The sequence below is a fragment of the Gossypium raimondii genome, chromosome 7 (assembly GCF_025698545.1).
Source record: "Gossypium raimondii isolate GPD5lz chromosome 7, ASM2569854v1, whole genome shotgun sequence".
NCBI lineage: Eukaryota > Viridiplantae > Streptophyta > Magnoliopsida > Malvales > Malvaceae > Gossypium > Gossypium raimondii.
In genome coordinates, this window is record NC_068571.1 from 52,244,352 (window position 1) to 52,268,940 (window position 24,589).

Below are 24,589 nucleotides of genomic sequence, written 5' to 3' on the forward strand. Positions count from 1 at the left end.
TGCCATATGTTAATAGGCCTTAAAACGTTTGAGATAATATCCAAAATCTTGTCCCTATAAAACTGGGTGATGATGTTACACTAACCATGCTGGCTTTTAGAGATCCGAGTGCTAATACCTATCAAAATTCACTCAGTCCCATATACATATATATAACACACTCCATCTAATCCAATTTTACCTCATATACAAACACTTTTGTCTCTCAAGTCTCTACAGTCTCGTTTTCACTTGCTTCCTTTGGATCGCTGCTTCCGAGTTGTTTTCAAACCATTCAAACCTTTTTTTATTGGCTTCATATCACCATTGCTTAATTGGTAGTCAAATGTTTTAACATTCCTAACAATTGCATGAACTATGGTCTCACTTTTCGGGACTAATATGGTTTTCCTCTCCACCACCGCATTCTGCCCGCATTTGAATCATCCTTTTCCATCAGAGACTAGAAGCACCAGGAACAGTATATTTTAGCAGAACAGGGAACATATCATGGCAACACCAGAAAAAAAACAACGGAAAAATTTGAGTTTTAACTCAATTGGTTCATGCAATTACCTTTAAAAATTGACATCTTTGCTTCCTGTGTTCAGTCAATGGAGTTTTAGGATCCGCAGAAGTATTCTTGGTTTTGTTATCAACAACAGCTAGGATCTGTCTTGCAAATTGATTTGCTTGAAGCATTTCACCCACTGTTTCCCCTACTAACATTGCTGGTAATGACATTCTCCTACATTCACCTGCATCAAAAAGGTTGGATAAATCCAATTATTTGCCATCTTAGCTTGCTCAACGAAGTTGAACTTTGAAAAAGATCATTTCATAAAAAATTAGCTTATAAAGGAAAGCTAGTTTAATTGGGTTTAGGGTATATATGTATCTAACCACACTCAAGTGCAAGAGAGTACAAGAGGTAGACAAATATGGCATTCTAAAAGTTACCTTGTAGTGGATATTTATATAGGAAATTCAAAATGAATGATAAATTCAAGAAACAATGCTCAAGAGAGGGACAGGACTTGCTTGTGGACTAATATAAAAAAGATAATTTAGATTAAAATATCATATCTATAGTCGACTAACTACTGCAGTAGAAATTAGGGGTGTAATTGAGTTGAGCCAAGCTCCAATGTTGATAAGTTTGAGTTTAAATTCGACTTGAAATTCGAAACTTGATACTTGATACTTGATTTCCACATATGCTAATTTTCAATCAAACCCCAGTATTAGGGGACTGCTTCAACGAGACAAGGATGTAGAAAATGAGCATTAGCATATGTACAAATGTAATAAGAAAATGGACTTTGGTCTCCCCTGCAACAACTCTTTTTTTTAAGTAACATCAACGAATGGGCATCAAGGTGGTTTTTTTTCATAAGAAAATGTAATTAGAAGGGAGAAGAGATTTACAAATACAAATATTAAACCTCATATCATCAATTTGAAACCTACAGATTGGCATTAGCATATTTTTGGATTATCCTTGGACTTGCAGAAAATAATTGATAAATTCCCCCAAGGTGGATGTAATTTGACGAATTTATAAAGGGATACCCTCAGTTCCTGGTTCTCATCTTTCTTTGCTAAATACATACAAGTTGAGGCATTCATTATATAAATTGATGATCCAAGTAGTCTAGTTTTTCATTTGAATACAATACAGCAGCTGTATGTATGCATGTGTGTTGTGTAAGCGCATAGATTGAAATATAGCATAGCATTAGCTCTTAATAAACCACTCCCATTTTAGGTGGAACTGTGTAGACCTCTACCGCACTCGTTGCCCAGCATTTAGTCAGAGGATGTTCTCTCTTCTTTTATCCCTTTATTCTACTCCTTTTTAAAGGTGGTTTTTTTCATAAGAAAATGTAATTAGAAGGGAGAAGAGATTTACAAATACAAATATTAAACCTCATATCAGCAAATACAGATTCGAAGGTTAGGGCAGACAAGGTTAGGGAGAAGAGATTCAATTTCTACAAATGTTGAATCTTTCGTCATAAAAAACATAAAAGGAAAACATGTTGAAAGAATGTTAGGGCAGACAATGTTTACCTTGATTGAATTGGGATTCACTGCATTTGAAGTCACTGCATTTGGAGATAATTGGCAGACAATTTCAAGAGACTTCCCTACTCACTGCATTTGAAGAAAACAAAAAACAAAAATAAAGAAACAATATTTCAAGAACAGATCATTAAATTCATGGTATATATAAAGAAATTTAATTGAAATCAAAGGAATAGAAGAAGGGAGAAGCGTACTTGGGAACCATTGCTGCTACTCTCTGTTACTCTGTTACCTCATACGATTCGTAATTGAAGGCCTTGTTGAGGGTTGTTAGGGTTTGTTAAAGGGTTGGTCAGGATAGAAGCATGAAAAGGAGGGAGAAGGTTGGAAGGAAATGGAAAGAAAAATGAAAAAAAGAAGAAGATGTTTCAGACGTGAGAAAGAAATGAGAAATGAGAAAGAAATGAGAAGACGGCTGGGGAGGGTAAAACAGACTCTGATTAGCTAATCCTTACTTTTGGAAGCTATTAGAAATCAGCGTTGAAGCAGAGAAAATAAGAAATACCTCCCTAATGTAATAGGCCCGTATTAGGGCAATACATTGAACCAAACAAGGGATTAAGTGGGCCCACAGAATAGGGGTGTAATGGCTAATCCATTACACCCAACCAAACATGGTGTAAGTTTTTCCAAAAAAATCAATCCATTTTTTAGAAATCATTTTCTGAAAATTATTTTCAATGAAATAAATGCATGTAGCACCTTGAGGTCATGTCACATTCAGGTACTAAATTGGACCTAGATACCAAATTCAGGAACAAAAAATTATATTATCCCAACAAAGTTTTATGACTCTGTAAAAAATATTTTATTGTCTCATATTAAAGATTTAATTGCACTAGATATCCATAAACTATGATCCTCGTTTTAAATTGGTCCTTAGAGTTCAAAACATTTTAATTACATCATCATTCTATCAATGTTATACCAAGTAAGTCATTCTATTACCAAAATCATCAATTTATCTATTAAATAAAACATCAGATATTTGTGACATAATTTAGGATGAAAATTTTAAAGAAAATGGATGTTTTAAAAATATTGGTTTTGAGGCTTTTAAAGCTTTTACAAAAATTTATTGTTGACCATCTTTTATTTTCTTTGTTTTACTTTCTTAATGTTATGTGGCAACTCTATACTTTTCTTTGAAATATTAGTTTTAAATTATGCTACATAATATTTAGTATGTCATTTAATGGTTAAAATAACAATTTTAATAATAAAATAATCTAATTGATATAACATTAATAGTTTGGATATACAATTAGGATCTTTTGGAGTTTTAGAACCAATTTAGAACGAGAGTCGTAGCTTGGGGGAGATATGGTGCAATTAATTTCATACCAAACTATTGTAGTTGACTCTTTTTTTTTCTGAATTTTGTTGCTTTAAATATTTTTATTAGGGTAAACTATACTAGTAGTCATCCAACTATGTATAAGTTTTCATTTTGGTCATTTAACTAAAAAAGTTATAATTTGGTTATCAACGCTTTCGAGATTTTTTTTTGTCACCCAACCGTTAAGTGACTAACGGAATGATAATATGCCACTTTTTAATTGGTATAATAATAAATTTAATCATCAATCTTGACATTGAATCTATATAAAATATAAAAAAAAAGAAACAATATTCATTTTAGAATATTTATTAAAAACTATAAAATTTAAAAATATTTAAACACATAAAAATTAAAATATAAAATATCCATAAAATCTCATCCAGACACTTTGTATAAAATTGTATTATTTAGCTATTGAGAGGAGACGAGGCTGATAGAGAATTTTAGGATAGAGTTTTACTTTGTTGTTGTTTTTAGCTTATTTTAGCCACTTTCATTTTTATTTGCAGTATTTTGTATTTTCCTTTTAGATACTTTGTAAGACCTTCTTTATATTTCAATTCAAAACAATTGTTCTTGTCCCATAGATAGTTAAATCTCTAGGTGGTTAATGGTATAATGAATCATGCAAATGAGTTTGATTGATTTAGTTAAAAATACATGCAAAGTGTTCGTAAATTGAAGCTACTTACATTGTGTAGGAGAGATGATCCTAAGTAACAAGAGTTAATCCTTATTAGAATTATCCTATTAACACACCGAGCATTGATAGTGATAAACAAAACGTGCGCTAGCTAAGGGTATGAGAGTTGAGGGTTAGAAGTGATAGTTATACTGGACGTGTATCAATAGAGTACTAGAGTATAAGGGGTGCATGAACCTTTGTTCTTATAGCCCTATTAGCGTACCAATCATCTCATTAGTCACAATTTGATTACTTTGCATCAATATTAAGTTCTTAGTTGATAGTTTAAATTTAATTCATTTATTCATTCTTTATGCATTCAGTTATCGTTTGCATCAATAATTAGCCCACAAATTTGTTGGTATTTTAGATTGATAAATCATTAATATTTTCCTTTTATAGTTGCAATTCTTATTTCCTAAACGATACATTCAGTTCTCTAGATTCAATCTTTGTAACACTTTTCGATGAGTATTTCATTATATTATTACTTAAATAACAACTCATTTGCAAAACAATAAACTTCAAAATATTTTTAGATTTTTTTTATTTTTCATATATGTATTTACCGTCTATAATTAAGATTTGTGAGTATTTCTCCCAACAATTTATATCCAAAGTTCAAACCTGCATAAATGTTCCTACATTGCTTTGATGGCCTTTGTTCTCATGTTGTTTATTTTTCATGTTTTAATTACAAAAGACATTTTCATAATCTTTTAAGCGAGTTGGTGTCGATTAACTCGTGACACTAACTTAGTTAAGAGTTCAAATAATAGTATAAATTATGACACATTTACGATGTGGGTGATAAAATTTATATAAACAACAAATAAGATTTTAGTTGAAATAGTAAAGTATAAATGTTTAAAGCATCTTGTCTTAAGTTCAGATCCATTATGTGTATATATATTTTAAAATTTTTATATAAAATATATAAAAGTCAAAAGCATTTTAAAACAACATAATTTACTTTATAAAGTAATGTTATTTTAGTAAATTCTCAACTAAATTTGTGTTCGATTGACTCGTGATATTAAGTTATTAACTTAGTTAAGAGCTTAATATATAACATATATTAAAATAAGTTGTTGATACCTTTTTACAATAAATCACGCTTGAAGTTAACTCTAGAGTTAAAAATAGGATGAAACCGTAAATTTTGTATTGGATTGATATGAGATTAAAAAGTTTGAGGGCTAAAGCTAAACATTTTACATTAAAATAGTTCAGATTGAATTGTTATTTTTTTAAGGTACTTAAAAGTGAATACTTTTTAATAGATTTAAAATAATTAAATTGAAGTATTAACTGTACCATTTAGACGAGTAGTATGAGTTCTTGCAAGACAAGGGTAAGCTAGATGCATAGGAGCTTGTGTTTACGAATGTTCTTTAATACCCAAGTCATCACATGGTGTAATCATAGTAAGCAAGATAAATTAGGGAAGTAGTAAAATTGAAACAAAACAACTAAAAATTATATGTCTAAAATTCAACCCCAACCTAAAAAATTATTTATAAACACTTAATTAATTTATCTATAACTTAATTATTGTTTTTAAAAAATATATAATTTTAATAATTTTTTTTAATTTAGTATTGATTGAAGTGATTAACTTCTAAATAAGTTGATTGAGGTCGACTGGAAGTATGATAATTGTGTGTGAACTTGTGTTTTGGAATATTCTTTGATACTTCGATCAATAAATGATGTAATCATGGTAAGTAAGATAAATTACAAAATAGTAAAATCGGGAGTGGCAAGAGAAAAGCTTGAATATTTATTATTGATTTATTAATCCTTCGAGGAATTACTTGAAGATTATTTATGAGTTGATCGTTTGGTCATGTTAGTGTGTCAATTACCTAGTGATTAATTTGTTGATCTTATAACCTCGCAGGGACGACGCCAAGAGGGTAGATAGAGGTCTAGCACCCTCAAAATGACAAGTTGTTATTTTAGTCCCTTGCATTTTTTAAAATTATAAGTTAATTTAATGGTTAAAATACATTTTAGCTCCTAAAGATGAAATCTTTTACTTCAATCCTTTTAAAATTATAAAATAACAAGTATATACAAAAATAAAATTATACTTTAATCCCTCTAAAATTTTATAATTTAATTTCGACTCTAAAGATAAAATTCTAGATTTGTCACTTGATTTTTTCAAGATATTTTTTTCTATAAATAAATATGTATGAAGAGCACTAACTAAGGGTGGGTTTGGATGGGTAGTGAGTGCTATGCGTTTAGCTTACTTTTTATTTCATGCTATAGTATTGCTACAATATCTAATTTCACTGCTACCACTGTTTTTACACTAAACTCAAGTAAATGCACTGCTCATCCAAATCAGCCCTATGAGTGTTTCAACTTTCTATAAAATAAACATGTAGAAATTTAAATTTATTAACTATGAATAAAATCATTGAATTATTTTATATAAATTCTAGTGGAGTTGAATATTTAAAAAACAAAAATGAATGATTAAATTTTAATATAATTAAGTTAACAAAGGCTAACTTGCTATCATAGTTCCACCATTTTTTCACTAAAAAGAAACTCCTAAAGGCAGCAAGATCACGTGACAATAGATTATAATAAAATCACAGTCGGATAACAAGCACGTGAGGCGGGGCCCACTTGAGACTGGCGCCAAAAATACTTTACTTTTAGGGTAATTTTGCCTCAGCCCTTGTATTCTTTGAACTTTACAAATTTAATCCATTTACTTTTAATTTTAACAATTTAGTCATCAGGATATCTAATTTAAATTTATGCTACATTTGAAAACTAATGATTTGGGTGCAATTACTTATAATTATACATGGAGGAATGTTTAGATAACCATTGTAATTAATAGGTCTCATTAATTTGAGTCTAATTTAAACACTCAAATTACATTCCCCAATTTTATGAAAACATTGAGAATTAGGATAATTATACGGATAATTATAATTAACCAAATTTAAATTCAATTACCATCATTACTTTCTATATACACTCATACATGGTTTAAGTAAATGAAATTAATTTTATATAATAGAATATTTTAAATTTAGAAAATATATTTTATTTTAAAATATAATTATATTTCCATATACTTGACTTACAAAATATTTCCATACAGGTTTTATTACTTGTTTAGAGAACTTTGTTTTCAAACATTATTGATATTTTTATGATAATTAATATTTTTCTGGTTATATAGTGGTGTAATTATGGTTTGCACTAAAAAAATTAACATAATTATTATCAGCTAAACATATCTAAGGAATTACTTTTTTATAATTACAAAGTGTAATTATTAGTCTAATAATTTCTTTTTAATTTACTCTATGGTGTTTAAACACACTTCTAATGAATACAACTTTTAATTTAAATTCAAGCCCTTCGAATATTAAAATTTAATGAAAGTTCCTTTAATAATGATTATAAATTTTAAAGCAAACAAGGCTAAAATTTGAAATTAAAACTAGAAAGACTAAATTTCAATGATCCGAAAGATATAGGGACTCGGGAAAAAATAAACCTTTTTCCTTAGAGGAACCTTCGCATACTTTACACGAGTAGTAAAAACGCGTGGCTAACCCATTCCCATCTCTCTCCTCTCTCTTTCTCGCCAAAGAATTTTATTTTATTAATATTAAAAAATAAAACAAGAATTAGAATTTAGAAAAAGCTAAGGAAAAAAAGAGAGAGACCCAAACATCATTCAATTAAGGAAAAAAAAAAGAAAGAAACAGCACTTCCATCTCCGTCGTTTAAAGCAAGTTTTTAATTTTTTTTCTTTGCTTCGATACGATCAAATCACCTGAGTGAGAAAATAATTTTTTTTTTGCTTTTTTAGAGATTGAAAATTAAGCTAATTTATTTGTTTTTTTTAGATAGTGATAGGAAAAAAATAGAATTATGATTTCGTAGCTACTTTTCCTCCTTTTCTTTCTTCTTCGCATTTAGATTAACCTAACCTAACCCTAGGTTTTTTTTTTGGTGTTCGTGTTAATTTTGTATTTGTTTGTGGTTTAAGGTAAAAGACGGAATTCTAGGTTTTTTTCTCCCTTCTTTTATTTTATTTTTTTTAGATTTTTTTTACTTGATTGATCATCTGGATGTTTATGGGTTGTCGGTGCGGTTGATTTGAAGTTTAGTGTCGCCGTATAATTTCCTCGCTTTTTTAACGTGAGGGGATTTTTTTAAATTAGGGTTTCGGATTATAGTTTAGGGTTGTGAATTTCTTTTTTTTTTTTAAAATTACTTATTTGAAGTTGATTGATGGAACCTTGTGTTGGTAATAAGTTTCGACTTGGTCGTAAGATCGGCAGTGGCTCTTTTGGAGAGATCTATCTGGGTTCGTCCCATGCTTCTTTTTTTCCCGTTGCCTATTTGAGTGTAAGTTGGTGTTTTTTTTATTTTTTATAATCTCCCTTTTCAGGTACGAACATTCAGACCAACGAAGAGGTTGCCATTAAGCTTGTGAGTAGTCTTTGTTTAAAATTTACTTTCAATTTTTGTTGATTTTCTTGCTTTTTGGTTGTTTTCTTGTATGGTGACTGTAGTTTGTTGCTTTTAAGTTTTAAGTTTAACATTCTAAAAAGTAGCGATGTCGTTGCTGCTCTGTTTAGGTTTTAACCTGAGCTTGTGTCTATTAAATTTCATATGTTAACTAATGTTTAGAACTTAGTGATGCAGTCGAGCCATAGGATAATGTTAAGGTAAGGAGTTGTGGAAATCTTTTATTCATTAGTTAGTTGGCCTCTAGCCGAGGTGCATGTGAAGAAGAAATTCTATTCCGATTTCTTTGAGGTGGTTCAGGGGAAGCATGGAAATTGTGCTGATGTTTGGAGCAACTTGACATTATGCTTCTGGTTTTTCACAAACTCCGGGTAAAATGGAAAGCATATTATTAGTTATGGTTCAAAATGATGGGATCATCATATCTCATCAGAAAGAGGATCAAATTTGTTAATAAGTGAATATTTGCATCATAGTGGACAAGAAGAACATGCTCTGGATGGTTATATCCTGAGATAAATAAGGTTGAATGGGGTGACTTTCTTTTTAGCGTTGATTACCGATTTATCATTCTATGCATGTTATTCTCATTATTTTCGCTCACTTGGTCTGAATTCATTTAATGTTTATCAATCAATGATGCTTATAAGTTTCTGTCAGGAGGCATTCAGTTTCGGTTATATTAATTTTCTGCTCGAGTTATTGGTTTGACCCAATTACTTAAACTTTAAACTTTTGATGTTCTGTATAAGAATTGCTTGCTTATATTTAGTTTTGGTAGTGGTTTCTCCTATGTTGTGGTTGTTTTAGCTATAATAAATTCTTTTTGGTACCTGAGGAGTTAATGACCTTTTCTTTAATGATCAGGAAAATGTGAAGACAAAGCATCCTCAGTTGTTATACGAATCGAAGTTATACAGGATCCTGCAGGGAGGAAGTATGATATGAATTTTCTTTGTCTTTCTAAAACATAAAGTGTTTGTTTCTAATTGTGGTTGTTTCTGAATTTCAAAGTTTATTTGTTTTTCACTTATGTTTCTTCTGACTGCAATTGTTAATTTTCCTCTTCTCAATAAGCTATGGTAATGAGCGCTACTCATGACAATTTTTGTCTTGGCAGCTGGGATTCCAAATTTGAGATGGTTTGGAGTTGAAGGAGACTATAATGTCCTGGTTATCGATCTGCTTGGACCTAGTCTTGAAGATCTATTTAATTTCTGCAGTCGGAAACTCTCATTGAAGTCAGTTCTAATGCTTGCAGATCAAATGGTGATACTGTAGACTCATAAATTTGCAACTTTAGTTCCTCTTCCGATAATGTCTTGTCACTTCATGCCATTTTATTTATTCTCTCCAGATCAACCGTGTTGAATTTTTTCATTCAAAAGCATTCCTACATCGAGATATTAAGCCAGATAATTTTCTTATGGGCTTGGGAAGGCGTGCGAATCAGGTTTGTGATTTCTGTGCAAAATATTAATATGCATAGACTGTGTTGCAGGAGAATTAATGTGTTATTGCTTTTCACTTTCACGTAGGTATACATCATCGACTATGGTCTAGCTAAGAAATATAGAGACAGTTCAACCCATCAGCACATTCCATACAGGTGAAAGAACTTAGCTTGCATGCAATCTGTTGTATTTTACGTATGGTTTTAAAGGCCTGGATTTGTTTCATCCTCCCCGCCTCCCCAAAAGAAAAAAAAACCCACATGACTCCTAATGATTTGTTTTACACGTTGCATGTTTCTTGTAGCAGCGGTAATGATGATACATGAACTTATTGACACCGGCATGTCTATGTTTCAGTGTTCCCTTGCTGATTTATTCTGTGATAATTGTTGATGTTCTTAGCCATTTATATATATATACTTACCTGGTCATGTCTGTTTCAGGGAAAATAAGAACCTGACTGGAACTGCAAGATATGCAAGCATGAATACACACTTGGGCATTGGTATGTACAATCAATCTTTATTTCTGTTCTCCTTTCTTCAACATATAGACCTTACTTGAAGTCTTCTTAATTTTGATTCTTGGCCCTTCTATACCATCTAGAGCAAAGCCGTAGGGATGATTTAGAGTCTCTTGGATTTGTGCTTATGTACTTCCTAAGGGGAAGGTGATTCTTGCCATCTACACTACTATTTATTTATTTATTGTCTTGCGTTCAATTCCTTGGCAATTTTCAATATTAATGCCTATTCTTTTTACAGTCTTCCTTGGCAAGGCCTGAAAGCTGGCACCAAAAAACAGAAATACGAGAAAATTAGTGAGAAGAAAGTTTCTACTTCAATTGAGGTAACGAGCTCTTAAATCTCGCAGTTGCAATAGGTTTTTTATAAAGAGAATTTGAGGTAATAAAAACAGGTAGAGTTATGCCTTAGAGGTTATGATTTTTATGTGAACTTGTGACTGAAGATTGACATTGTTGCAGGCCTTATGTCGAGGTTATCCTACAGAGTTTGCCTCATACTTCCATTATTGCCGTTCACTAAGGTTTGATGATAAGCCAGACTATGCTTATCTCAAAAGAATCTTTCGTGACCTCTTTATTCGTGAAGGTTGGGGTTTACTTTTTTAGCAGTCCGTTTTGTTAACTTGTATTAATATACGAAGATCAATTTGACACAGCATTTTCTCTGTACTGTTTTTGTTCCTTGCTAAAATAGGCTTCCAGTTCGATTATGTCTTTGATTGGACCATTTTGAAGTATCAGCAATCACAGTTGACCAATCCTCCCGCTCGAGCCCTTGTGAGTGCTTGCAGAGTGTTTTACATCTTTTAGTGGTAATCACTGTGGAATTCATCTTTTGTAATGCTTTCTTTGTTAGGGCCTCGGTGCTGGAACAAGTTCTCCCCTGCCACCTGCCATTGCGAATGCTGACAGACACACAGGTTACTTTTCTCCTCCACATGATTGTCTTAAATAGCTTTAGTTTTTACTATCTATGTTTTTGGTTACTCAAGCGCGTGTTACACGCATACATGCATAGTTTGCATACCTGGCATGCTATTCCATTTCCCGTGTTCTCAAATTCTCTTTGATAAGGAACTTGAATTGCTGTTTTGTTTCTTTCAAGCTAAAAGATCATGTTATGCTTGGAATTAGACCATTTACATCTCTTGCTTGCAGCTATGGAGGACACACGAGCAGCTGGTTTGTCATCCATGGATTCTTCTCGGCGGAGAGCATCAGGACCCTTGATGAGCTCTGGAAATTATGCGAAGCAGAAGAGTCCAGTTGCAAATGATCATGTAAGTACTTAAAGAGTATTGTAATTCTTTCATTATACGGTTGTGTGCTTATGCATATATAGTTGTTCAATATTTTTTTGTCAATCTTTCATTTCAGTTACCGTCTTGCTTCCCTTTTATATTTATGATATATCCGTGGTAAAAGTACCATGGAGGCCCTTATATTAGGAGTCGGATTGCATTTTGTCCTCTATTAAAAAAATGAGTAAACTAGTCCCTGTACGTTAGATCAAAGAGCAAACCGGCCCTGCTGTTAAAAATTTCATCTATTTTTACTGCTAAAAACTAGTCCCTGTACATCAGCATGAGGTACACGGGACATGCCAATATCACTGTCGGGTTATTTGGTCAGCCATACTAGTTTTTAACAATACAAAAGGTTGAAGTTTTAACAAAAAAGATCAATTTGCTCTTTGAACTAACATACAAGGATTCATTTACCCATTTTTCGAGTAGAGAGGGCAAAATGCAATTTGACTCCTGGTATAGGAGCCTCCATAGTATTTTTATCTATATCTGTAAGGTTTCATTTGTGTTAGTAGTTGAGACCAACATTAACCTAAATGCTAATAATTTTCCATAATTTCTCTGGCGCAAGCATGTCACCTTTTTTCATTAAATCAAGAAGCACGTTCCAAAGTTGGATATGTGCTTTTGATACCGTTTACTTCAATTAGCAACATGTATTTGGTATTGTTTTGAACTGCTCCTATGAAGTAGTCTCATTACTGTTTTATATTTTCATTATTATCTTTCAAGTGCCAGCTAATTTGGATTTTACTTCAACCAAGTTTATTGGGCAGTCAGGTGGATCATCTTCAAGGCAAGTTGGTGTTTCTAGCAGTCGTGATGCATTTGCTGGTAGCGATGTTGACCCACAACGTTCTCGTACAGCCTACGCTAGCCCCGGAGCACTGCAAAAGAATTCAAGTCGACAGAGAAGTCCCATTGATTCTGCCGACCCTAAGCGTTCAATGTCTGCAAGAAACACCAGTCATGTCAAGAACTATGAAGCGGCCCTCAAAGGAATCGAGGGCCTGCAATTTGAAAGCGACGAGAGAATTCACTATTAAACGCTTGGATATACAAAATTTGTTGTAAAACCGTAAAAATGGTTGATGTACTAATACATTTTCCAACAGAGTATTTGGGGAAGGTCCGAGTTATCGAAGGAATTTGCAACTTGGAGCTGTCCTTGATTTGGACTAGTGGGGTGGGCAAGTGCACACCTGAAAAGCATAAAATTTGTGATCCACTTGGATGATGGAAAGCTTTGTGAAGTAAACAAACATTTTGAGTGCTTAAAATTTGAATGGTGTTGGGCTGTCAAAGTTTTTAACAGTGTTTGTGTTATGGCATTGGCATGTCTTATTTTTGTTGTTTTTAATTAAATGGTATTGCTTTCCTGTTTTTAAAGATATATATGTTTTGTTGGTCATGTGGTTGTTGCTTATTTGAGATGTGAAATTATATGGCATTGTAAATTATTTACTTATATTCATACCTTTCTTTTCTTCTGTTTATTTGTGCTACATCTCTTTGATGCATTGATGGTATATATATATATATTTGCTTGAATTCTACTTGCAAAAGTTTTGGATTTAGTCTTTGTAATTTAATCTAATCAGTTTTAGTTTTTGTATTTTTGAATTAGTTAATTTTAATTTTTGTATTTTTAAAATTTTGAAATTTTAGTTTTCACCTAAGCAATGGTAATGTTAAAATCAATTATTAGTTTTTTTATGTGTAGTTTTAAATTTAGTTCGTATTTTTATTGGGATTATTTTGAACCGTTATAATTTTTGAAATTTGAAATTTTAGTATTGATGTAAATGATTGTAGTTAATTTATTAATTGTATTTTAATGAGTAATATGTGAAAATAACAAGTTGATAAGGCATTATATATGATAATTTATTTGTAAAATTGAATCTTGAAAACAGTAAAATTTGAATAAGTTAATAGATACCATTTTAATTAAAATTCGTAGATTTGTGACAATTTAAAATTGTTTTAGGCTAAACTATTAAAATACTTTTGTTTGCCTCAAGTTGTATTTTAGTCACTTATGTTTGAAATATTACGTTTTAGCTACTTACAGTATCGTGTTGTAACATTTTAGTCACTGAGCGTTAATTACCGTTAACAATGTAACGATAAGCTAATGTGGCAAGTTCAATCATCATATCAAACGAAAATTTTAAGTTAAATTATACAATTGCTTCTTATATTTTTTTCGTTTTGAACAATTTAATTTTCTTTTATGTTCTTTTAACTCTTTTTTTTTTCTTTTTTTTCGTTCTCTTTTGTTTCTTCTTCTATTTTTCATTTAGTTTTTCTATGTTTTCCATTTGTTAAAACTAGTCCCTATATTATTATTATTTTTGAATAATTTAATTTTTTTTTTACTTCTTTATTTGTTAAAGTAAAAAATATTTGATTGCATACTAACCGTGTAAACCCAAAAACTGTTTTCGATCACTGCAAGATGAATAAAATCGATCATATTGAATCAACCAATACCGATTCTTCTTCGATATATAATAGAACACCAAGATAGATTCTACCAATGCCAATAACTAGAAACTAAGCTAACCCTAAGGAGATCAAAAGGGTTAACCAGATTAATGAAAATCTTCATTGAAATATCAAGTCCAAGCAATTCTATAAAATCACTACAATAATCTATTTTTGGATCATTTGCATAGTTTCAGCAATAACTGTAAAATATCATAAATCTCAATTTGTCTATAATAAGCAAAAAAAAAGAAAATCTTTATCCTAGATCAATACAAAATTGTTACCCAAAGCTGAAAATATATAAAAAAACTAATTAAAAAGAAGATTAAATAGAAACGCATAGGAAATACCTAAAACCAAAATAAAAATATAGGGCTAATTTTAACAAATAAAAACATAAAAAAATTATGTTAAAAATTTGGAGGTGGAGCGGAAGAGAATAAAAAAATTAAAAACATAAAAATTAAATTACTCAAAATAAAAAAATTTAGAATCTAACTATATAATTTAACCTAAAATTTTTATTTAAAATGATAATTTAATGTGTCATATCAACTTACTGTTAAACTATTAATGACAATTAACGGCTCAATGATTAAAATGTTACAACTAAAACATAACATTTCAATCGTAAGTAAATAAAATATAGCATGCGTGAAACAAAAATAACTATTTTGATAATTTAACCATTGTTTTATGATTCAGAAAAAAAGAAAGGCATTCAATTGATAAAATAATACGCATTAAAAATGATAAAATTAAAAAACATGAATTAAACTTACAATTATACAGAATTTAACAAAACAAAGTCAGTTTGGATCAAAATTTCGAATACTATTCTTCTATTAATCAACATTCCTCAACTTAAATCCACCAACCAAATTGTACAAACCCCAAAAGAAAAACGAAAGAGTTCATTTCAGTGAAGCATAAAAAAAAGCAAAACAAGATAAAACCAAATCCAAATTTACTAATAAATTATTATTAATATTACCACCATCCATAAACAACCCTAACATACCTCTCTTTAAGCCATCTAAAACTCTTCTTCAATGACCCTATCACTTTCCCTTCAACACTATAAACCCTATAACTAGCTACCCTTTTTTTCCTCCTCAACTCTGGGTCATTGAGATTCCAGCTTTTCGAACAAGACCCATTGCTGGATTTGCTTCTCTTGAACTTATCGACGTTATTCGGGATCTGGGTTCGTCCATTGTTCATCGTTGACCCACCATTGGAAGCACTGTAACACCTTACATCTTGCATGCCATTGATGCCATTCTTGCTCTCTATTTGTTGAGCCTTTCCTTCCCTACATGATTTGGATCTAATATTTTCCATGGAATGGTTCTAAGAGAAGAAGAAGAAGGCAATTGGAATTTGAATACCTTTGTTCTTTCTATGGGAGCATTCAGCTTTTCTTTTTCATTTTTAGTCTTTATCTGCCTAGAGCTGTGTAAGCTGATATGCCTAATAAAATGAGTGGATTCTTGTGTTTTGGAGCCTGGTGTAGGGAATTAAGTTAAATTATAGTTTTAGTCCCTTTATTACGTCGAAATTTGAGATTTTAATATATATGTTTTAGTCAAATTTTAAGATTTCAATATATACATATATTTTAGTTTGATATGATATAATTAGTAAGTCCCAATTTATATCGTTATTTCTATTAAAATATAATTTTATTATTGATTGAAAATAATTAACTAAATTTTTGAGTACTTTTGGCTGTGTGACTGAATAAAACAAAATCATATGTCTAACCATGAAAATTTTCCCTTTATTACGTTAGAAATTAATATAATTTGATTATTTTACATTCAAATTAATAACATTGTTAGTAGTGTATATTTAAAGTGATTACATGCTTTTTTGTAAGCAATCTTAGAAACATTATCGGGATAAAGAAAAACACTGTCACTGCCCTTTAATGACAACAGCTAATGGTGAGAATCAAATCTTAAACTTCAAAGTAAAGGAACTAAAATCTGAAATATACCATGGAATCTCGTTTTCATCGAGATTGAGGAGACAATTTTTCTTGTTATTGAGTTTTTGATGCCCTGACTTTAAATAAGATTAAATTTAAATGACAGGACCAGCCAAGGTTGGGTCATTGTCATTGATAGTGTTTTAGTTTGGTCAGATTTTTTTTGAATTTTTTCAATAACCATGTTATTTTTATTTGTATTGAAAAAATCATTCAAATATTACGATTTTAACCAATTTTCGGTTCTTCAATTTTTTTCATCTTTCATCATGGATGTAAAATAAAATCAAAATCTGCTTCTTAAAATGATTAGTTCTACCTTAGTTGTTTAAATCAGATCGCTTGATCAATCAAACCAATTGTAACGAAAACCAATAGAAATTAGATTAAATGTGAGTTTGGATAGGCAGGACGTTTACTTACGGTTAGTGTAAAAATAACAGTAGCGATAATATTAGATACTGTAACATGATATAAAAAATAAGCTAAATTCACCGCCCCACACCCATTCAAACCTAACTGAACCGCAAATCAGAAACCAGTTGAATTGCTTTTTTATGTTTTGAGGCCAAAAATCTTGGCCCGTATCAGGGAAAAAGCCAGCCAAAATCCAAAAATAGAATGAAAAAAACTAAATATTTGATACGCATGGAAATTTTTAATTTTGTAATATTAATATTAAAAATATATTTTTAGGATTTTTGGACTTAGGACAACATTTTGACAAAAAGAATTTTTTTAAAATTTGAAAACCGGCCAACCAAGAAACCTCTAATTGTTAAAACTGCAAAACTAAATTAAGGCACAAATCTTAAAAACAAAAAACACTGAACAGAAGACAAACAGGCTAAGCCTAAATCATCATCTAAATACTGATATAACAAAGTAAAAAGGGAATTACATTTGTGACTTTGCAAGTGCTTTATGCTTCTCTCTTTCTTTTTTTTTTTTTTTTTTTTTTTTTGCATTTTTTTCTTCCAAAATTGCTTATGAATTTGATTTTCCCAGCATAGAGGAACGGCATGCGGAATGATGAAATGAAGAATATACAAAAAAAATCCAAAAGCAAAGCACAACAAAATTAATAAAAAAATTTACCAAACCTTCAGCTGCTACTGAATTATGTTCTAATCAGGGACTGAAATGTTTGTTATGGTCCTTTAAGTTTGTTTTTAATCTGCTGATCCTTTGCGATTCATCAAATCATGATAATATAAAAGTACGCACGTTGGTTGACCAAGAATGCAGAATATGAACCAGAATATCATATTTCCCACCTGTCATTACACACATAATTTAACCAATAAAAAACAATAGAATGTTCTAATTAAATCCTCAAAATATAATATCATTTCAATCAAGTCCTTCGGTCAACTTAGCCGCCACGCATTACATGCTACCTAGGGTATGATGTGAATAGGGGGAAGTCCGAAATTCTTTTTGAGGGGCCAGAAGCGATTTATAAATATTTGGCAGGGGGCAAAATAAAATTTTACCACTATTAATTTGTATTCTTGAAATTTTTAAATGGGCTCTAAAGCAATTCTACTACTTTCGGGTGGCCAAGGCCACTGCCACCCCTAGCTTACCATTGACGTGAAAGGTGCTGATCACATGAACAACTAGCATAATCGTACGTTTTTAAGAAATATGGACAATGTCATTGAAATTTGAGACTCTTTTTTAAGATATTAGATAAAAGTTGTTCATGCAATATGAATATAATTGTGTAAAATAATTTTAAATATGTTACGCTAGATTGACGGAAGAACCTGATTGATACATTTTTTAAAGACTAGATTAAAACGAGACCAATTTAAATTCTCCACCATAGTTCAAAGAAATACAATTAACTTAAAAAAGAATACGCACATACCATTGAACTCTGGAACTTATTTTGAAGATAACTAGTGATCAAGACCAAGGGAGCCTGATAAAATATTTAAAAAGAAAAAGAAGAGAAGTTTTCATAAATCTCAATGCCTGATATTAGTTGTTAAGTGATCATTATTGATCTTCACTTTGCTATATTCATGTACAAGAAACGAGAATGTTGGTAGTACCTGAAACATGATGCCAAAGAAAGCCCATAACTTAAATAAGTGGCAAGGAACAGCAATGCAGAGCTGCAATGAATCGAACATGGTTACAAAGCAATATAAGCAAAAGTCAATGTGGCAAAACGGTGATGCAATTAAAGAAAGTTGAATAATTACGAGAAACATAACTCTCTACCGAGGGCGAGTGAAAAGAATTAAGACTCTGGCAAAAAAACATACCTCATGAAATATAGCAGAAACCAAGAAGGCGATAAGAACGGCAACTCCCTGAATAACAAGGAAAAAATGAAAAAAAATTAAATTATTTATATTGCCACTAAAGAGTTAAAAATCGTAACTAAATCACTTAAGCATTCAGACAGGGGAATTCACCTTTGGTATACCGTTCCTTAAGCATGGCAAATAGATATGGCGAACCATCCATTTATGAACAGGCTGTAATAAAATAAAATTCAGTCAGTGATATTTTTCTTTATGAGTGTGAAATGGGAATCGGGGGAAGGGGAAAATATAGAAAGCTGGAGAGTAGATATAATGCAATGGAAGCCATTTTATTCTGAAATTTTATTAAAATTAAGGAGAGCAAAAACAGAGACGGGGATTCAACAATGCATTAAGATCCCAATGACGTTGAATGCTATAGTTGGAAACAAGAAAGTCATAAAAACATTTAGGTCGTGCTCGGAAACTTGGATTTTTAAGGTCTTTAAAATTCAAAACTAGTGTGATGCGTTAAAACACAAGATAATAATTTTCAAAACTAATTTGTGCATAGCATGTGCATTTCCTTGTTACAATTTATATAGTACATAAAATTCACTCGAATTCATCTTCCAATATAGCATTGGAATTTTGGCCACCACTATAATGCAACGGCAATGAGGAGAGAGTAAAATGAAGCGTACCATATTCCACATTCTCCAATACTGATGATAGCCATAAATCAAAACCCATGCAAGGAACAGAAAAGGTTCAATGAATTTCACCAAATCATTGCCCTCAATGTAACCGAAGAAAGCATTCAAGGAGCTCTAGATTCTAGAACTTACCTCCTCAACAGTTTTTGCATTCCACCAATCTTTATAAAACTCGCGGTCCCCAAAACGAAGAAGCTCAGCCAGTATATTTAACCTGTATTTATAACTATAAGTAAGGGTAAAACGCAGCATGCAATATAAATATCATGCTGTCAATGCTTTTTAAGTGTCCAGAAAAGGTTGATCTAGGTCTATTGTGCATGTAACCTAATGCAAGTGCATGAACAGCAAAAGCAATGTTTTGCATTAACAATCCATCTTGAGGAGCAGATTCTAGAAAAGTTGATAAAGAAAGAAAACAGATGCACCATGGTCAGGAAAGACAGATGGCATTTCCTAGCCCCCTAACAATCATTAACGGAAGAGATGTGGGTGCTTGAGAGTGGTTCAATACTGTTCTAGTTAGTCAGTTGTATGATCAAGCAAAGAGCTAGTTCACATGTACATAGTCAAAAGCAGAAATGAAGCACTTGCAGCAATTAATCAGAATATGAAATACTTCAGAACTTCCGTAAAAAAGCAAAAGAGATAAGCGTCTGTATTTTCCGGAAACAATAACTGGATATGTACCAGAGATGAAAGAAGCTGTAGAACATGCAAAGCCAGACATATGTATTTGGAACTGAAAGCTTCAAAATTCTTTCTATGGCATATAAAAAGTTCGCCTTCAAAGGGTGCTGAGAGTTCTGAACAATTGGATTGATATACTGCAGAATTATAAACACAGACAAAATATTTTAACATTTGACAAAAAATTCTGACTAAAAAAAACAGGTAGAAAAATGAACATCGGTAGTAGAAATTGAAGAATTGACACTCACCTGTTCTATTATGAAACCCATGAGTCCAGTAAATATTATTAACTTGATAAATTGACGAACCACCCAATTTTTTCTAATTGATGCAGTACGAGGATAGCTTGTCTGCACAGAATTCATCAACATTTAAAACAATAGACGAATCATAATGCTGTTTAATACAAATATGAATCAGAATTATGAAAACAGTAACACAAATTTAAAACAAATCATAATCACAGACTAGGTGAACATACCAAAACTAGAATGAAAAAAAAAATAACAATTTCGGTAAATGACGTACATAGAAAAAATAGATTCTGGCTTAAGCATTGGGCACTAAAATGCACTACAGTGCAGCAAAAAGTATAATATTGTTACCTGGTAACATAATGTGGGAGCTGCCATGAAGTATGCCAGACTCCTGAAGCTAACATTGTACATGCAGCCTTCACTTCCCTAACAGCAACAACATCATTTGAATAACCAATAATAATTAAGTAGAGAAAATAACACTGATAAAATTGGAAACAAGATAGAGATAGACATGTGGAAGCTCTCCCTTTGACTCGGAGGTGTGGGGGGGTGAGGGGGGGTGCAAATGCAGCTTGTGAAATAAGTAATGAAAGGAAAGCTCTGCCCCAGATCAAAATGTGTTTGTATCCCCTCCTGAAGACCAGTTGGCTACCCAATTCCCTATATGGGTTGGCTATCCAGTTGTCTTGGGTTGAAAAATGAAATTGGTGAACAGCTATTAGAAAAAACCTCTCTGCATTTCCCTTCTGATTCTAATGCAAATTAAAATGTACCCAACATTTTAACAAGATTTGTGATGTGAAGCAAGAAGCATTTATGATCAACTTCTTTTTCTCCGGACCATATTTCTCAATTCCCAAACAAACCCCAAAAGCAATGAAGAAATTGTTAATTTCACATGTGGTTCAACTGTAAAAAGAGAGAAAGAGGAACTGCAGGGAAGCATAAATAGAGCTACATGCTACTACCAGAAATCAGCCTACCTTTTCAGTCGACTTCGCAACTGATCTCATATCACTGTTAGTATGAGCATAGGATACCAATTTTAACCAGACAATGCAAGCAAATAGCATCAATGCAATGCCTGATAAGAATGCAGAATCACACCTGCACAGTTCAGAGTAAGTCCAGTCAATTTAGACTGTTCAACAACTACCCTTTCATATTTTATTTTTAAATAACATGTGAAAACTAAATGAGGCACAAGACAACTAGAAGACCTCAAAAACAAAAGTTTAAACAGAAAAGAATGAAGCAGACAGGAAACAGACTTTGGCAAAGTTGCCAATCTCAAGCCACCTCCAAGAAGAACAGGTAAATTGTTTAGTGATGATTGAAGAAAAGGACTTAAAATTCCTTAAAAGAGCTTTTCTGGCATTCATCTAATGCAAATTTACATAAGTGGGTATCTATGTACCTAGACTCCTCGTTTTCGCCAAAGTATATGTGGCTGACACTTGTGTCTGACATATATTCAGACATGATCATGAAGATATGATCCTATAAATATGTGCATTTTCTTTTAAGAAATGAGTATACAATGTTGACACATACTCCTTTCGGACACATATCATATATATATCCTAGTATTGGAAAATTTGACAATCGTAACATCTTTGAATGCTAAGTAGATTATCAACAGATAACCACATACTTGGAAGAAAAAGAAAATCAACTGACAACTTTTAAAGGTGGAAAAAAGTTCACCTGAGAATAACAACAACTGGATATAGAACTGCAAGCGTGCTAATCAGTATATGAAGTAAAATAAGAGTCTGCAATATAGAAATTAGCAGTCAACCTTTTTGCAACTTCAAAAGACATAGTTTTGTTTTGTTCTCTAAGAAGAATAAGTACACTTCATTAATGTCTGAAGCCAAACATAATTAAAAAGCAAAGAAATTTCTTAATTGCCGCTTCATTTCAATTAAAATTTCAAGTACAGAAATAACAAAAGCAATAGGTGCAAACTACTGTTGAAACACTTACTCGTTCAGATATTTGATTCTGTTGCAACAACTTTTCAACTACAAAGGCCGCGATTGGGAATATTGGGAGAGAAAGACTGCAATGTGAACCAGCAGATAGGGATAATAAGTTAAATGATGATAACAAACATGAAAATGGTAATCCAAAAAGGCCAGCCTAGCCCTAACCTATTCTTAGAAAATCTAAAATTAGGATTAGATTAAGGAAGCATTACCAGCACATAAAAAGAGGCCAATCCCTCAATGATCTCGAACTAAACCAAAAGCCAGATCTGATCAACCACCCGTACTGCAGCATTTATCAACAGCAAGACTTTAATCCGATAATCACAAGTTCATAACCAACCACCAAGGGCACTAAAATTAAGATACAAACCTTCATCAGGTTCTCAATAATAAGCCGGCTGTTTACAGCAACAAGCACTACAACACATAGGTTAAACAGGCCTGCATGACTCTGCTCATGTTGCAAAGAAAGATCGGTAATCAGAGCTAGAAATGCTAAATTCAACACAACTCAAGCATTTTCTGTTTCTTTTAGCTATTAAGCTCGTCATAAACGGTAAAAAACCTAAACTACCACAACCAACATAAAAGAAAATAATATTTAAAAAAAAATCCAACACAGAGCGGGATGAAGAACATCTGAAATGAAAAAACACGTGTAGACATAACCTGTTGGAAGATATTGTCAGAGCTGAGAGGGCTTTCTTTGATCCTCCAATGAGCAGGAACAGAAGGCCGATACGTGAACCTCGTATCTGAATTAGTCGGATTCTCATTCACGTTTTCCCTCGAGAAATTAGCCGATTCCATTCGATCCCTAGCGTCCACTGTCTCGCCATTACCGGAATTGTTACGCTCCACAACTCTAGTCCCTGCATCGACGGCGTTATTCACGGCTCGACGACGGGGCGCAAAATGATTAAGATCTGACTCGCTACGTGAGGTACCGATCACCGTCGCCGTACTACTCCCTGAAATCTCCGGTGACTCAAACATCGCCATTCAAAACACACACACACACACAAACACAAAAACAGAGAAAGAGAATTCTAGAAAGGAATAAACGTTTAACGAATTAGAATAAAATCAAAAACTTAAACATAAATAAGTAATTCATTCATGCAAATAAAATAAAATTTTAAAATATTTTTAAAAATAAAAAAGCGAATACACAGAGGCAAAAGCGAAATCACGCGAAGTGGCGATGAATGAGTGGAAAGTTGAAACGGTTTTTGGTGTCAAAATATAAACTCGAATAAACTATAAAATTTTAAATATTTATATATAAAGTTCAAAATACAAAAAATGACGTAAAAGCGGTGTTGTGATAGGGGCGGGATTTTGAATCATAATCGTCAAAATTAGCCGCTTTGGTCCCTCTAGAACTTTGCTCCATACTTCCCTGTTTGTTTGACGATGGATAACGTTGCAAAATAGGGGTGGTAAAAGGAACTTAGCCTTTTGCTTTTTTAACTCGGGTTATCTGTCCAAGCTCGATATGGTTAAAGATTTTTAAAAATTATAATTTTTTAAACTTTACTCATGTTGTCTTTCTTTAGAATAGTAAGATTTTAAATTAATTTATTAATAAAATTATATTTTATTTTTAAAATTTAAAATCAATTATAATCTCCTAAAAATAAAAATTTTATAATTTAATTTTTGAAAAATTGTAAATTTGCTATCCAATGTGAACAAAAATTTTCATATTATTATAAAACAAGCATAAAAAAGTAATTTAAATCCAAATATTATAAAAATAACATATTCACAAATATTCTAATTAAGAGAATAATTTTATTTAAATAATATAATTAATAAGATACCATAAAATGAATGGTGCCGGATAGATAACATAATTACTAGCATTGCCTAAATTGAACATTTAGGCATTTCCACTAGAAGATGGATAATACTGATGCGTGTGATTAAGAACCATTATATATAAGTAAACATTTTCTAGTTATTTGACTATATATTCTCAAACTATTATTATCATTTTAAATTTACCCTCGTATTTTAAAGCATTATAATTATATCTTAAATTATCAATATTATATCAATCAAAATTTTTAATTATAAAATTGTTAAATGATATATTAAATATTGTATAAGAATTGTAAAAATTAAAACTAAAAATAAAGTAGAATCGAAAAAGAAAATGAATAATAAGGCTTTGGTAAAAGCTTCAAAAATCTTTAGAATATTTAGTTTTCTTTGACTTTTTGTTTTTAAATTATGCAATATAATATTTGATTTATTATTTAACGATTTTAGTAA

General features: G+C 31.5%; 3 protein-coding genes and 1 long non-coding RNA gene across 7 annotated transcripts; 1 reads left to right on the forward strand and 3 right to left on the reverse strand.

Annotated features, from left to right (window-relative positions):
• Positions 1–418: 418 nt before the first annotated feature.
• On the reverse strand, positions 419–2,543 carry LOC105793913 (uncharacterized). 2 transcript variants are annotated; one of them, XR_001133645.2, is made up of 4 exons: positions 2,262–2,543; positions 2,053–2,136; positions 556–737; positions 419–442 (listed from the first exon to the last, which is right to left on the reverse strand). It is a non-coding gene; the product is annotated as an uncharacterized LOC105793913 (long non-coding RNA). The 2 variants fall into 2 exon arrangements; XR_008197665.1 differs by lacking the exon at positions 419–442 and having other exon boundaries at positions 449–737; positions 2,262–2,535.
• A 5,229-nt stretch (positions 2,544–7,772) lies between these two features.
• Positions 7,773–13,310, forward strand: LOC105793413 (casein kinase 1-like protein 1). 3 transcript variants are annotated; one of them, XM_012622351.2, is made up of 14 exons: positions 7,773–8,448; positions 8,533–8,573; positions 9,480–9,549; positions 9,733–9,881; positions 9,970–10,065; positions 10,151–10,221; positions 10,510–10,571; positions 10,673–10,736; positions 10,831–10,915; positions 11,052–11,178; positions 11,287–11,369; positions 11,449–11,512; positions 11,751–11,872; positions 12,680–13,310. In XM_012622351.2, exons 1-14 carry the CDS (start codon positions 8,373–8,375, stop codon positions 12,971–12,973), a joined length of 1,404 nt encoding a protein of 467 aa, XP_012477805.1. In that variant the 5' UTR covers positions 7,773–8,372; the 3' UTR covers positions 12,974–13,310. The 3 variants fall into 3 exon arrangements, with proteins under 3 accessions (XP_012477805.1, XP_012477992.1, XP_012477906.1); XM_012622538.2 differs by having other exon boundaries at positions 7,774–8,448; positions 12,676–13,310; XM_012622452.2 differs by having other exon boundaries at positions 7,776–8,448; positions 12,664–13,310.
• Positions 13,311–15,382: 2,072 nt separating this feature from the next.
• LOC105793351 (uncharacterized) lies at positions 15,383–15,736 on the reverse strand. The gene has a single exon (XM_012622283.2). The coding sequence runs from the start codon at positions 15,734–15,736 to the stop codon at positions 15,383–15,385; it is 354 nt and encodes a 117-aa protein (XP_012477737.1).
• Positions 15,737–17,233: 1,497 nt separating this feature from the next.
• LOC105793287 (diacylglycerol O-acyltransferase 1) lies at positions 17,234–23,700 on the reverse strand. Its single transcript, XM_012622231.2, has 16 exons — positions 22,979–23,700; positions 22,680–22,760; positions 22,519–22,592; positions 22,305–22,380; positions 22,023–22,090; positions 21,299–21,422; positions 20,661–20,738; positions 20,304–20,405; positions 20,053–20,189; positions 19,495–19,576; positions 19,351–19,371; positions 18,818–18,880; positions 18,665–18,712; positions 18,449–18,511; positions 18,262–18,315; positions 17,234–17,662 (listed from the first exon to the last, which is right to left on the reverse strand). The coding sequence occupies exons 1-16, from the start codon at positions 23,309–23,311 to the stop codon at positions 17,558–17,560; spliced, it is 1,509 nt and encodes a 502-aa protein (XP_012477685.1). The 5' UTR covers positions 23,312–23,700; the 3' UTR covers positions 17,234–17,557.
• Positions 23,701–24,589: the final 889 nt, after the last annotated feature.